The sequence below is a fragment of the Camelus ferus genome, chromosome 12 (genome assembly GCF_009834535.1).
Source record: "Camelus ferus isolate YT-003-E chromosome 12, BCGSAC_Cfer_1.0, whole genome shotgun sequence".
Lineage (NCBI taxonomy): Eukaryota > Metazoa > Chordata > Mammalia > Artiodactyla > Camelidae > Camelus > Camelus ferus.
Window position 1 is genome coordinate 37499277 of NC_045707.1, and position 16045 is coordinate 37515321.

Sequence of the window (16045 nt, forward strand, 5' to 3'; positions counted from 1 at the left end):
TCCTTATATCCCAAAAAGGTTATATGCAATGAATTAATTTCCTCTGTGCTCACCAAGCAGACATAATACTGTTCTCTTTTTCACGGCTGAAAAATGGGGACAAGTCGTCAACAGTAACACACTGATATGTGGAAGAGTTGCAGACACCTGATTGGCCTTGACTCTCAATAAGCTGAACTTGATACATCATCTGAGCAATGATATTTAGAGAGCTAGAAACCCAACAAAATCACTAGATCACATAAAATTTCATTTACGGTGTTAATAAACTGTTTCAACCAACTGTTGTTTTGTTTAATTTTCTCTACTTCCTCTTTATTTCTTGTTTCCTGGTTTGAGTCCTCTTTTAAAAATTTGGTTTTGCTTTTTTTTTTTTATTGTTAACCATTTGTATTCTTTTTGGAAAGTAATGGTCTATAAATCAAGCAATAATTTAAAGATGGAAATAAAAATTAACTTGGCATGAAAACCATATGCTGAGTTAACTTAAAAAAACATGGAAAATGCATTTTATAAGATTTATAATCATTGCTTTCCAATTTACAACATTGTTCAATGAAAAAATTGTACAAATTCCCCAATTTAAGAAGCCTACCACAACAGATTTTGTAATAGTTAGGTGTCTATCATGGATAATTTGTGCTTTGCATTATAGTATCTATTAAAGCCATACATGTTGTTAGGAAATTATATTTCCTCTAAGACTACAACTCACAATGCATGCCAGGATCCAGTCTAATTTAGCAATGAAGTATTTCAAAAGTGGTACTTGAGAAAAATATTACAGATAGTTTTATACAGAATGACATTTTTAATGCCCCCTCGAGATATCTGAGAACAAAGCTGGAATGTGCCAAAATCTTCAAAGGTTACGCTCATCTGAAGAGAACCTGTTTCACATTTGTATTTCTAAGGAGCCACTTTTACGACTCTTGAACACATTGCGCAGAAATCTCTGAACACATTTATGATATTCCTGTGACTTTGACTATCACACCTGCCATACCTTGAGGGCTCCACATTGCTACAAAGAAAGCCAGGCAGGCTCACTAGCTGGATGAGAATTATGAAGAGATCCTAGAAATCTTTCTTTCACACTCCTCCTTCCCCTTATTTCCTTAGAGTCTCCTTATTTGATATGTTGCTACACTGGAAGAAAGGTTCCACTCAAATTGTTTCTGCTTCATAATGCAGAACTGTTTCATTTGCATAATTTCCCTGTTTATTTTAGAAGTAAGGATGTTATCACGACTGACTTACGTGTGTGTCCCCCAGGGCAGTAGTGGGGGTATGTGGGCAGGATTATTCAGGTGATCAGTTGGCTCCTAGCTGTTCTTACTGCCCTCGTTCCTGAGTGAGGCAGGAGACTTGGGATGGCTGCCCCAAATGCCAGTCATGGAAGGACTCCTGAGCAGCTGCAGAGCTGTGAACAGTGCTCAAGTTCTCTTCCCTTTTTATTTTCAGTGAATAAAGTTGTTCTTTTCTGTACAACTTTTCTTCCTAAGCCTTCTAAGCCAGAACTACAACAACCCTTATGGAGAGAAAATGGGAGGGAGGTGGTGGGGGTGGTCATGTTCTTCTTCCTCAAAGTAGAAGACAAAACGAGATTTGAGGTGCATCTATGTAAGCAAATATGGTGATGTTCACATATAAATTTCCACAGAAGAGGAGGACTCTCTCTAGCTGTGGACTCAAAGTGAAGTCACAGTTCGATCTAAAGCCAGTCCCTGAGAACACTGCTTTTCATTACTGCTCTGAATATCCCAGGCTCCTGAGCAGTCCCTGACAAAGGGCCACTGGGTTTGCTAGCAGGTTTCCACCTCTGGCAACATGCAAAAGAGGGCAGGCACCTTATAGGCTCTTAAGCACCTGTTCATTCCCTCTCTGAGCAGCCCTGGTTCTGGAAACTTTAGGGAAAGAATTAATCAAAAGACTCCTGGGATATATACTTTAAATTCCCTGAAAATGACATGCTCTCTCTCACCTCCAGGCCTTTGTACTACTTACTTCCTCCGCTTGGAGTACCTTTTCTCTCGTTATTCAGCTCCACCAGACCCTCCAGATATACGCTGGAGGTCCCCCTTGTGCTCCCCTAACACTCTGACCTTTCTCCCAACTTAGCACTCATTACATTATACTGTAACTGCCATCTTCTCATCAGAGCCCTAACCTCCAAACAGTAAACTCCCAGGGGCAGGAACCACAGTTCACTTGTTCATATCACCAGCTTCTGAAGTGTTCAGCACATAGAAGCCACTTGAGAAATATTTATTGGATAAATGAATAGATAAATGGATGGATGTGTGAGTGGATAAAACACATGAATGGATAAAACACAGCAGCTAAGTATCACAATCTCATTCTATTTATTTGGTATTAAAAAATAATACTTTAGTTTCCAGTCTCTTCAAAGTAGAACTAGGATATAACTAAGCCCATGCTGTGAGGGTCTGGAGGAAGACTCAAACCTGGAGTCATTGTGGATGTCCATGAGAGGTGGGGAAGGCCTCAACTGGAGGGCAGTAGTGGGCTGGGAAGGAATGGGTCAGTCAAGACATGTGTTAGAGCAACTGGATCTGGGAGGTGTGGTGGGAATGCCAGCTGTCTCTCTGAAATCTGTTCCCTCTTTCCTACCCGGGAACCACCCCCATCCTACATTTCCCTGTCTCTCTGCAGTTACATGAGGCCACGTGGCCAAGTCCTCGCTGCTGGGATATAAGTAGAAGTGACATGTGCCACCATCAGGCTAGGGCTTGTAAGAGTCGGTTTTCCTCCTCCAGGCCCAATTTCCATTTCTGTCAGCTGGTTGCAGGCTTGACAGAGCCCTAAGACAGCGGCCCTCAAGATAGTGAGCATCAGAATCACCTGGAGGCTGTCTAGGTTGGGCCCAGCCATTTGCTCAAGAAATTGAGCTAGAGTTTCTGGTTCAGTAGGTCTTCAATGAGATCTGATAATAAGCATTTCTAACAAGTTCCCAGGTGATGCTGATACTGCTGGTCCGTGGACCATACTCCAAGAACCACTGCCCTGGGGTTTGGTGGAGCCTATTATTGGAGGAACATGTGTTTTCAAATGGTTACATTCAAGTTCTCTTCTCTGACTTAAACACCCTGCCAGTGCTGTCTGCAAGCATGAAATAGATTTCTATTGTGTTAACTCCATCTATGTTTGGATCTATCTGCTATGGTAGCTTAGCCTACCCTAACTAATACAGGAGTTGAGGGAGAGGAAAGCTGACCCCTAGATTTGGTTTGGGGTAATTGGGAGAAAGGAAGAGCAGGTTTGGATGGAAGGCTAATGAATCATCACAGACTTATCAAGTTCTCTGCTCCACAGATGCTGGTCTGTTCACCTGCCTCACCATCACCTGGGGCCCATTTAGCAGAAGGTTGTCTCTGCCTTTGGTTAGTGTGTGTTCACCTCTCTCCTGTTAGCTGGGTCCTTCTCATCTTTTAAGGCTGCCTTTGAGTCTCACCCTTCTCCTGAAGACTTCCCACCTGCCTGCCCGAGTTCAGGTGGAAAGGGTCTGCTTCACCCTCTGAACTCCTGTAGCACTCTTGGCTGCAGCTCTCATTTTAGAGGCATTCATAACAGTCACCCTTTCTGTCTGGATAGCACTACACTGTTATCAAAGTACTTTGGCTTTTCTTACTTCATTTAATCCCCACAGCAACCATATGAGAAAACTTGGAGGCATGCACGCGCGTGCGCGCACACACACACACACACACACACAAACACTCTTATATATTAGCTAACACTTACTGTATATTCCATTTCCACAAGTCTTGTGAACAAGGACATTTGCTGAATAACCGAGTGAATGAATCTGTTATGACAACTACTGACTACGGTTACTGAGACAAGGAATTAATCCTTCTCACCCTTTACTTCTCCTCCTGGTAAAATGGAACAATAGTTACTATGTAGTGTCACTGAATATCAAGGGAGACAATTAGGAGAAGGTCCTTTGTATGTGGTAAAGCAACATTCAGACATTAGCAACTAGCTATTATTATCCTTGTAACATCTCTTCCATTTTCCAACCTTGTCTTGGCATGCAAGATCCTCCAGGATGTGACTCCAACTCAACCTTTCCAGGCTTATAACACTCCTTCAGCACCACCTACATTTTAGCTAGAGTTTACCGTTCCCAAAAAAAGCCCCACGCTTCCCGCTCCTGTGCACTTGCACACGCTGTGCTCTGCCCAGAGGCCCTTGCCCCTGCCTTGATCAGGGCTGCCAAATCTTAGCTTAGGGCTTCCTGTCTGCCTCACTTTCCGGAGATGCCTCTCAGTTTCTGGTTCATAGAGAGCTCCTTTCTTGTTTTCAAGAAAGGCTGTGTTCTATGTTTTGTATCATTTTAATCATTTCAGTGACTTGGGTTTTTTGGGGGGAGGGTGGAGATTTTATGTACTTAATCTGCCAACTTGAAACAGAAGCATAAGGAATGTGTACAAACGAATGACTGAATAACTGCAAGTAGTCCATAAATCCAGGAGGATACTCGGGTTTTGGCATTGTCTGGAGGGGGGCTGTAAGGACAACACTTTTCCAGAAGACTCTTGCTTTAAACATCAACTTCCCATTCGATGCCTTTGAGAGACTGTTCATTACCTGTAGTGCTGAGGCCAGTGTACTCAGGGGATGGGTTGCTGGCAGGAGAGGAGGGAGGTGGCACTTCCATAGATGCAGCAGATTTTGCAGGAGAAAACGATGGCACTGGTGAAGGGGTTGGTGGGGCAGCCTCCGTCAAGATAATCTCTTCTCGGACTTCTGCTATGGGTAGAGAAAAGGTGGGTTCTTAGAGCCAAAGGTCAAGGCAAGTTGTCTTTAAGGGACTTTAAAAATGAAATGTTCTTTCTAATCTGTGTCATGTGGATTCCTCCACTTAAACTTCGATAGTTCCCCATCTCCATCGTGGCATGCAAGACAATTCCCATGTACACACATGCCCACTCTAAAGAAGAAAAAGACTGTTAGTTTCCAACAATTTCCCCTGTTCAACCATAACTAAATTCTTTGGGATTCAAAGCTAAAGAAACACAGAGCACAGAAGTAAGGATACAAATTAAATTGACACGGAGGGCAATTCCGTGAAATGCCAGCTTACCAGTGCTTCCTTCTCCCTTCATGGCTCGCATGAGCTCACTGGCCCGCTCCTGACAGTGCAGGGATTCTAACAGGTAGAGAACGTAGTCATCAAACATCAAGTGGATTAGGTGAAAAGACCCTGGTGAGAGGAGATTCAAACAGAAAGGTAAGTCATGACAGCTCAGGTCTGCCCCTCTGCCTGGCCGACAACATGCTACAAGGCACTCCAACGATCTGTTGAGACTGGCATTCCCCACTCAGTTATGATCTCCTTGAGGTCGAAGGTTGCTCTCCTTTGCTGTCTCCTCACCTAGCCTGGTGTTTGGCATAAGGTAAGTGTCATTCACACTATGGCAACTGAATCTTTTTCTTGCTCAATTTATTAATGTGACACCACCAAAAACGGCACCCACTGAGCCATCTGTCAAAGTGCATCTGAACTCTTACACTTGCACTGGCCTCATCCCCGTCCAAGCACCCCTCACCTTGTTCAGCATTTGTTGACAGTGTCTTGCATTTTTCTCTCTTCCACAAGCTCATCTTATTCCCCCGGCAGGACTTTAAGGTATCTGTGGCAGGAACTTGGCCTTCTAGCTCACTGGTGTCTACCAATGTACACGACATAATTCCAGGAGCATAAATGACATTTTATATTAGCAACAACTGAATTATTTCCTTAAATGTTTCTGAGATGTCAGTTTAGCATGTGGTTCTTATAAAAGATATTACATTGAAAAGATTTGGTATCCTCAAGTAGTATTCTTTATTTTAAATTTAGATAAGTAGATTATTTCACAAATAGGGATGTGAACAAACATTTTAAAAGATTCTTCCAGTGTGCCAGTCTCTGTGCTCAGAGTCTTAAATTCTCTCATTTAATCTCTACAACTACCTTGTAAGGTAGATGCTTTTATTCCTGTTTTGCAAGTCAAGTACTTGTGCAAGATGACACAATTAATAGATAATACATTACTTCAAAACCATCTTTACTTGCATGTCATGTTGCCACTATGGGCAGTGCAATGACCCACATATGGAAGCAGCTCTCATGTTTGTGTATTTAAGACGTCATGGATGCCAGAGTCAGAGACAGGGGCCAAGCTTTTGTCTCTAGTTCCATGTTTCCACCTCTCAAAGGGACATTTCCATATGCATATCCTGCTGTCCCACGAAGTGTCTAAAACATCTCACCCACTATTTACAAGCCGACTTCCTCTTCCTATTTCCCTTGAGTGTGCTTTTTTAGAGTGAGACTCTTCAGCATTATTTATCCTGTGAGCCTATCATTGTCATCAGCACCTCTATTATTGTCATTGTCATCATCATCATTGTTGTCACACTTACCACTTACTGAATGCTTACTATGTGCTAAGCACTCAACACAGGTCTCATCCTTACAACAAACTGTAAGACAGGTGGTATTATCTCTCTTACAGATGGGGAGGTGAGTCTCTCCTTCAGAATTAAGCAGAAATTTGCCTCAGTTTGGTCTGGCTCCAAAAATCTGTTCCCATTTCCCCTCCAGATTATCTAGTCCAGTCTCCTCATAGTACAGATGGAAAATAAAGGACTTGATCCCCAGAAGGGCCATTTAACTTGGGTGCTATACCTTTTCAAGTTTCAAAAATAAGGCAATGAGGGCCAGTTGGGGGTTTTTGTATGACTCCTCTTTGGTGGAGTTTATCTTCTCCTGTTTAATTGTGCCTGGCTCCTGTGTGCATACACATATACTCTTCATTTCAGATAGATTGATTCTTTTGGTCCAGAAAGGCTACAGAAGAAAATCCCTGGCTCAACTCCGAGGCCGCTGGATGCCCAGCAGGTCATGCACATCCACTCCAATACCCCCTCTCTTCAGAGACTGCCACAACCTCCAATCCTCATGCCCCCACAGAGCTCCAGGCCCACGTCCATGGTTTTACACTTTCTTCACATTCTTCCTCCATCCCCAGAGTGCATGTCTATTTTTCGACCCCATTCGGAATTTCAGCAAGGTTCGGGTTTGTGAGCCACAGCCCCCAATGCCAGAGATGCAGGCTTCCAAAACTAAACTTTCCATCCACTTCCCCCAAATGAGTCTGTGAACCACTGAGGAGGTACAACATTGTAGGTAATTGCATGGGGCTGGATCAAACCACCCAGTTTGAGCTCCAGCTCTGCCACTTAGTAACTCAGACCTTGGATCAGTTACTCCTTATAAATGTTAAAAAAAAAAAAAAAAAAAAAAACCCCAGCCATTTATTGAAATCTTGCTCTGTGGCAGCCGCTGTGTTAACCACTATAGATTTATTACTGCATTTAATCCTCATCACAACCATTGGAGATGATAATCTCCTTTTGCAGAGGAGGAAACTGAGGTTCAGAGAGGTAAAGTAACTGCCCAGTGTCACACAGCTATTAAGTGGCAGACATGGGACTTGAACCCAAGACGGTCTGATTCTAAAGTTGTTCTTCCACCACACAATATAGGTCTCTAAAAGGGGAACAGTAAAATCTACATTACAGAAGTACCATAATGAGGAAAATTACACACTAGATGCTTAAAAAATAGTAACTAAGATCCCTTTTGCTACTAATGTTCTAAGAGCCTATGATGTGACTGCTTTGTTCATAGAACCAAAGAAGTCAAAAGATAGCATCAAATACATAAAAGGAAAGGATCTCCAAAACGAAGAAATATTTCCTGAGATGTGGCTCTAAGTCAATAAGGATAGAAAGAGATAGGACAGAAGGAGATAGATCAAAAAGACATTGTGAAACAATGAATTAGAACAGAAAAACCTAGATAATAAAAAAATGGGCTTAGAAGTTTTAGTATGGATAGGCACCTTGGAAATCATCTATACAACACCCCTGCCTAACAGATAAGGAAACAAAGATCTAATGAGGTTAAGAAACCTGCCTAAGACCACACTGTTAGAAAACATCAGAGCCGAGCTTGGAGGCCAATACTTCAGGGAAAGTGTTGATTTGGGGCTTCAAGCTCTCTTCCTAATAGCACTGGTCTGTTACCCAATTGGTCTGATAATTTTCAATCAGCTTTCAAACAAGGAGAGTTTGTAGAACTACTGCTGCTTGCTTACTATTGTGCTAAGTGCTCTGAGTACAAAGGAAACTTAAAGCTCAGTCACTGACTCCATAAAAGCTACAGTGTCCTTAGTAAGCAGAAATCAATCTTTAAGATTATTAGACAATAAAGAGTTCAGTGCCAGGTGTCATGGCCATGGAAGCAGTGCAAATAGAAGGGGGAAAAGGCAAAAAAGGAGATACAGAGAGACTGATGAGAGGGAGAGAAACACCACAGATAGACAGACAGGAGATAGGCAATCATAGCTAACATTCCTGCTTTATTTCTCCCCTTAGCACTTAACACCATCTGCTATATTATGTAGTGAACTTATTTCTCTTTATCATGTGCTTCCCTACACTAGATGGTAAACTCCATAATTGCAGGGATTTTTATCTGTTTTTTTCCCCTTCTCTGCACCTGGTGTCTAGAACAGTGCCAGGCACACAGTAGATGTGCAACAGTTGTTAGATGAGTGAATCAAATGAGTGAGCACTGAATACTTACCATATGCACTGTGCTAAGCCCTGTTACTCTTCCAACAGCAACACTATGAAGAAGGTATTATTAATAATTTCAATTAACATATGGGGAAATGAAGGCTCAGAGGGTTTAAACCACTTGCCTAAAGTCACTGAGCTAGTGAGCATCAGAGCCTGCTATGGGAAAAGACATTAGCGTAGAGATGAAAGGAGATAGTTGTTGTTATATAGTAACATAGCTAATCATAGGCATCTTAGGGAATCAAAGCGTTTCTTTTTTCCAATGAAAAATTTCAAATGTGGGAAAAAAAGAATTTTTAAATGAATACCATTGTACAGAACACCCAGCTTTATAATATCTTAACATTTTACCATATTTGAATCATATTTTTTAATTGAAGATAAAAATGAAGCCCCTGTTGGGGGTGGAGGGTATAGCTCAAATGGTAGAGCGCGTGCTTAGCATGCGTGAGGTCCTAGGTTCAATCCCCAGTACTTCCTCCAAGAATAAGTAAATAAACCTAATTACCTCCCCCTACCAGAAGAAGACGAAGAAGACGAAGAAGACGAAGAAGACGAAGAAGACGAAGAAGACGAAGAAGACGAAGAAGACGAAGAAGACGAAGAAGACGAAGAAGACGAAGAAGACGAAGGCATTGTTTTTTTATTTTCAAACTTGACAGAAATGGTACCATACTTTACAAAGCATTCTATAAGCTGCTTTTGATACTTTGGGTTTTTTTTAGATCTATCCACATTGACACACGTAGCTCTCATTTAATGGCAACTGTGTGAGTGTACCACAATTTATTTGTCCATTCTCCTGTAGATGGAATTTAGGTTATTTACATTTTTCACTATTGGAAACTGGCTCTAATGAATTTTTTTTGTACCTGTTGCCTTGTGTCTAGGCCCAGACATGGAATCACCAGGTCCAAGAGCACCTGTGTCTTACAAGATAGTGCCAAATTGCTAAGCAAAATCTTTCACATCCTCTGTAAGAAATATAATATTTGCCATTTGAAGGGTGTGAAATGTTATCGTCTTTGTAAGTTGTAGTACCATAATTACTAAAAAGGTGCAACCTTTTTTCATGATTATTGTCCATCTGAATTCCCTCCTCTGTGAACTGTCTATTCACATTCTTTGTCCATTTTTCTATTGGGATACTAGTCTTTTAAAAAAGTACTTGAAGGGATTTATCATACATTCTGGTTATAATCCTCTGTTAGTTACATGCATTGCAAAATATCTTCCCCCTTTCTGTGGCTTCTGTCTTTTAACTTTGTTCATCTTATGCTTATTATATAGAAATTCAAAATCCAAATGCAGTCAACCCTGGCAATATTTCCCTTATGATCTGTTCTTTTTTTGTGCCTTTTTAAAGAAATAATTTCCTATTCCAAGGTCATTAATATCACCAGTATCTTCTAAAAGGTTTAAGTTTTTTTTTTTCCATTTAGATGTCTCTTTTCAGAAATTATAGGCAAGGAATCTAGTTTTATTTATCCTAAAATGCTTGTCCCAGAACATTTACCCACTGATTTTTTTCATGCCATCTCTGTCACATAGATCATCTCTACAATCCTCGTTTTTGAGACAACAAAGCAAGAATCTGATGAAGCGAAGGTAAGTTTCATGTCAGTCTGTACTGGGCATCTCTGTTGTTTCATTACTCTTTGTCAAGCCCTGTTAGAAGACCATATCATCTGACTCCTCAATAAAACTATCAGGTAAGCAAGTCTCTACACCTTGTTCTCCCTTACCTTCAAGATTTTTTTTTTGTTTTGTTTTTTTTTTTTTTTTTACTATTCTTGACTGTTTGCTTTTCTATATGAATTTTAACATCAGGTTTTCAAAATCAAAGGGAAAAAAGTTAAGAACTGGACTGGAATACCACTTGATTTATACATTTGAAGGGTGTATCTTCTTGATGTTGAGTTTTTCCAAACATGAAGAGGGTATATTTCAACACTATTAAAAAAAATTTCTTCTTGAAGGTCTTAAAAACAATTTTTGTTATAATCATTTTATGGGTAACTTTCTGTTGCTATTATGAATGAATATAGATACAGATAGACTGATATAGACAGACAGGTAGAAATTTAATTATATTTTCTAGTTAATGCTAAGAATGCCAATGATTTTTTAAAAACCGAATTCAGTAACCTGGCTGAATTCTTATTTGTTCCATTAGTTTATAGATTCTCTTCTCTTTGGCAGCCATCATGATATCAATAAAGACAATTTTGTGTTTTCCTTTCCAATCCTTATATTTCATTTCCTTTTCTTATTGCATTGGCCAGGACCTCCAGTACATATCTATCAGAAACAGTGTTAGAAGGCGTTCATGTCTTATTTGTGACTTGAATGGGAAAATTTCTAAGTTTCATGACTTAGTATAATGTTTTCTGCAGATTTTTGGATGCTCTTCAACATATTAAGTAAATTCCCTTCTATAGTTTGCCAAGAGTTTTAAAATATTACACTTGAAAGCTGAATTTTATCAAATAAGTTTCTTCCTCTATATCTAAAGAGATGATCATAAGATTTTTCTCTTTTAATTCATTAATGCAATATGTTAATTAGTAATTTTATGACATTGAACCATACTTTAATTCTTGGCATAGGCCTTATTAATCACAGTTTTAAAAAATTTACTGCAGGATTTGATCTGCTAGTATTTTATTTAGAATTTTGTCATCTATATTTATGTGTGATTGGGTCATAATTTTCTTTTTCTCTACAGCTCTTCCAAGATTTTGAAACTGAGGTTATGTTAATTTCATAAAATTAACTGTATAGCTTTCCTTCTTTTTTTACTCTCTAAAATACTGATTTTCATGTTCATTTTCACAAACTAAGGATTTTATGTTTCTTAGAAGTTTAGTAAAAGTTGCAATTCATGCCTGATTTTTTTTGAGGGAAGAGATCTTTTCATTTACTGTGATTATTCTTTGATCTTATTTCCAATATCATATTTTATATTTTGAGTTTACCATCCTTTTTCTATACTTCTTTTACCTTCTCAGCTCTTGCCATTTAAGTTTTTGCATTTTTCCTCGGTAAATTATGATTCTATTCTTTTAGTGACGATCTCTTCATTTGTTGACATATATCCTATATGTCTATTAAACCCAAACTATAAATTTTCAACAACTATTTGGTATTCCAATACAAAGATTTAAGCATCCTTTAACTATTCCTTGAAAATTCTCTTCCCACCACCCCACGTTGTATTGTTTCCTAGAATTTTTACCTTTTTGAAACACACAAAAATTAGGTTTTAAATTATAACCAAAAGTTAATTAAATGTGCTTACGTACTTTAAATTTTCTTTTGTCTTAAAACAAGGCCCCCAATTTCTTTGACATTCCTTCCCTGGAAAACTGGGGATCTATGCATCCCCTTCAATCTTGGTAGGCTTGTGACTTCTCTGATCATCAGGGTATGGGGGAAGTGACATGTTCATTTGTGAAACTGGGTCATAAAAGGCAATGTGGTTCCCCACTCGGCACACTCACACGGGGGGCCTGAGCCACCATGTGACAAGTTCAACTATTCAGAGGCCACTGTGCTGTGAGGAAAGCGAACCACATGGAGAGGCCACTTGAAGGCACCCTGATCAGCAGTTCTAGTCTTCAAGTCATCCCAGCCCCGGCACCAGACACATGAGGGAAGAAGCCTCAAGAAGATTCCAGCCTCCAGGTGTTGATTCATTACCAGCCTTTGAGTCTTCCCTTCCAAGGCCCCAGACATCACAGGATAGAGACAAGCCACCCTGTCCAAATTCCTGACCCACAGAATCCATACGTATAATATTGTTTTAAGCCACTAAACTTTGTGGTAATTTGTTAAACAGCAACAATAACTAGAATCTCATTGTTTCTTACACACAAGACTTTAGCTATGTGTTTATTTTTCCTCTTACTGAAATATTTTTTAAAGCGAAGCTCTATAAGTGCTATAATTTTCTTAGTTTTTGTGTAACTGAATACTTTTCTTTGCCCTCACTCTTGAATACTGGTTGATAGTTCTTTGTTCTCAACACTTAAGAGATATTATTCCATTGTCTTCTGGCATCTCTAATTACTCATGATAGTCTAATTATTATTCTTTTCTCTTATAGCTTAAATTTTTTTTAATCCATCAATATGGTTTTAGAAAAACCATCAGTGAAGATCAAGCAAATTTTTCTAGCCTTTTTGTGCCATGCATCTGAGCAGAAGGTATTTGTCTTAATTATGGTAACTGAAAAAGCATGGGTTTTGTACTCAGGCAGATCCGATTTTGAAACAGAATTCTACCACTTGCCATATTGATCTTGGGCAAGAAAATTCTCCATCTCTGTAATTATCCGCCTTGCAGAGTTAATGTGAGAATTAAATGGGAGTACATACTTCCTAAATACTTGTTATAAAGAGTACCATCATCCTGTCTTTGCTTCATGTGCTACCATGGCTTCCTCATCCATTACACTGAGGGCAGTTAATAGTGGATCTCATAAGTTGCTGTGAAAATTAAGTGAGAAAGTGCCTAATATTAGGCCCAGTGTATACTAAGCCCTGAATAAACATTGCTTTGCTTTTATTTGTAGTATTCAACTGAAGAAAGTTAGACGAAGTGGTGGCAATGTGGCTCTAGCATGGGATACGTCCCTGGTGGAGCTCAGCTCAATTTTCTGTGTGTCCTCAGAAAGCCCCCTCTCCTCTCTGGGTCTCTGCCTCCTCTCCTGAATACAGGGAAAGCTATTCCTGCCTCCTCCTCGTGCTTGGCAGGGGCCTGAGTGACATTTCAAATCTCAAGATTCTCTAATTCAGCAGGTTCTGGGTGCGACAGCCAGACCAGGACATCTGAACATTGAGAAGCTGTCTGGAAGGCCCTGCCATGGCCACTTGGTCTGGGAGCTGCTCCCTGACAGAACTGCTCCCACACAGCCTCCCCGGCCCTGCCCAAGTGGGTGAGCTTTGATGCTAGGCCAGAAAACAAGGTGAAAACTTGGGAACTGATATGTAGTCTTGCCCCCTTAGCCGTCAAGTCCAGGGCTGCTTTTCCGACTGTTTGGTGCTGAAGTACTTTCTGGAACTATTGTTGCCTCCTGGATGTTCCTCACAGTGAAACAGGGGCATCTGGTGAGCACCCGAGTGAAGGGGTAAAGGCGCCTGCACTGACTTGGGATACAGGTATCAGAGTAATCAACAGAAAATGTGTTGTTGTTTTAAATAGAACCTCTAATTTCCTCAACCCCTATTAGGATGAAAAGTTCATTGCCTGCTAGCCTACCTTTGCTGACTAATTTTGCTAGAAAGTGCTGCTTGCAGCACAGAAAGAAAGTCTGGCTACTTTAGTTCACAGCATAGGCTCTTTCAGTGAAAAGGAATTAGGGAGAAAAGAGTGAAAAGGAATTAAGGAGAAGAAAGGAGTCAACTACCTTTGAAACCGGCTGCTCTGGGAAGAGGTGATAGAGTCCCCCCGCTGGATCATTGTGATATTCCACACGATCACTGTGACAGTCAGCCTGCTACGCGGACACACAGACCCTCTACCATTCACAGCGACAAGAATCGTGTGGGGGTTATAAGATATATAGAGCTGGCCCCTGTGGTTGGGAGGAGGGGCCAGGGAACAGAGGGCTCTTTTTCCTAATTAGCTGTTTTTATACAGGGAACACATGACCCAAACACAACCACCAACTGTGTCTTTGACATATACAGGCAGAAAGGGGGAGCTGGGCTTTTGTCTGCCACAAATTCTTTCAACTTGCCTGTCATCCCAAGCTGCAAAACTCAACAATGAGTCGGATGAGCAGGACCACTTTAGATAGTTTGCTAAATGGACTTGGAGACAGGTATTATTTCCATCTGTTCAGAGTTGGAAAATTCCGTAAAAGTGAAATTGGGTTAATATCTTTTTCTTTCCCTTTCTAAAAGAATCTTTGTGACCATTTTTGCCATTTTCCTGAGTTTCCAGTGTATCCTAAAATAGTGTGTGGTTCAAAGAGAAACAAATACATTTTAAGGAACAATATTTTTTTCAGTAATAAATCCAACCCATTCACTGAACCCTAATTGTTCTACTGTCCAAACTTCTTTTTATCACACTGTTAACTTAGTAAATACAAATGAATTTCAAATATCAAGTGCAAGGGCACTTGATAACATACACAGTTTAAGAATCTGCAAACTGAAGAATAAGATACAAAGCAAGGAAAAGATGCTTGTTTTGTCGATGTGGATATGTTTATTTGTGTGATATCACTGATTCTTTGATTCTGAAGCAATGAAAAAAATCTCAAATATTTTTCAACCATCTGCTTAACTGAAAGCAGTTATACATGAATGATTTTCCCAGAGCCAGAGGTAACATGTGCTAACACTAACTATGCTGAACTGGAAGTCATCAAAATGCCATGCCTGATGGCACTGCCCAGGTAGCAGGCACCAGAGCATTTCTATACAGCTCAAAGAGAATTTCCATCTGTAGCCATGGTGCGGGCAGGTTCAGAGGACTTCCCAATGCTGAGATTAAAGAAATCCACAACAAAACGCTTCTCCAATTGGGTAAACACAGTCTTTCATGGACAGAGCTGTTTAGAAAAAATAGTGCCCTCTTTGTTTCACCACATACTCACTTCGTTGTATAACACAACTGGAAAATAGTGACAAGACCATAAAAAGCTAGATGGAAAAGTGTCAAATTAAACCCAGAGCAAAACCGAGAGCTGATTGGCTTAATTGGAGATAATGAGAAACAAAACCACATCTCTACTTGCAAAGTAAAACAGAGAACTGAAGCAATTACCCAGAAAGTTTACCAACAGCCTTTTGCTGAAATGCCTAGAAAATTGAAGCCAAAGTGTTTTGAGATTTTAAATGTCTGGATAATGCCTTAAAGTCCCACCACACTTTGCTAATGATGACCCGGACTCAATGCACACACCATTCTTTCCACTGAAAAACAGCATTCACCCCAAGTCAGTGAGTAGGTTCTTGCCCACAGAGAATATTACAAGCACCTCTGGGCAGAGATTTCCGTCCCGTTACACTGGAAAACAGGAGACAAGGACTTGGGGTAGGGATGTCTCCTGGAGGTGATGAAAACCCAAAGGGTCAGTAAAACAAAAGGGAAAATGAATGCAAAAGTCCTTTTTCTAGGGATCAGACTGGGACATGTTTTCAAAGAAAACTTTAGACAGTCTACCCACTGCTGGCGTGTCAATCAAGCCATTCGCAAATGTTTGAACTCAGAGGCTTCTCCATGTGCCCAGTCTTGGCAAATCCACACTATGAAATTTGGCAAAGTAGTACTGTGGAAGCAGCCATCACTGGGGGCTTCCAGAAAAAGGGGAGCACAGTCACTGCTATTTACTCCTCCTTAAACTTAAATAATATGACTTGTGTGC

The 16045-nt window shown here is 40.3% G+C and overlaps 1 protein-coding gene and 1 long non-coding RNA gene across 8 annotated transcripts in view; one reads left to right on the forward strand and one right to left on the reverse strand.

Moving 5' to 3' along the window:
* The window catches only part of RFX4 (regulatory factor X4), a 152239-nt gene that overhangs the window by 18369 nt on the left and 117825 nt on the right, over nt 1-16045 (reverse strand). For 6 of the 7 annotated variants that reach the window (XM_032493410.1, XM_006193713.3, XM_032493414.1 and 3 more), the window contains 2 exons: nt 5114-5233; nt 4618-4779 (listed from right to left, as the gene is read on the reverse strand). In XM_032493410.1, the coding sequence (XP_032349301.1) occupies nt 4618-4779; nt 5114-5233 (282 nt within the window). The remainder of the gene's footprint in view (nt 1-4617; nt 4780-5113; nt 5234-16045) is intronic. The other variant, XM_032493409.1, reaches the window with a different exon arrangement.
* LOC116667679 lies at nt 3211-14451 on the forward strand. Its single transcript, XR_004324650.1, has 3 exons — nt 3211-3468; nt 8146-8149; nt 14441-14451. It is a non-coding gene; the product is annotated as an uncharacterized LOC116667679 (long non-coding RNA).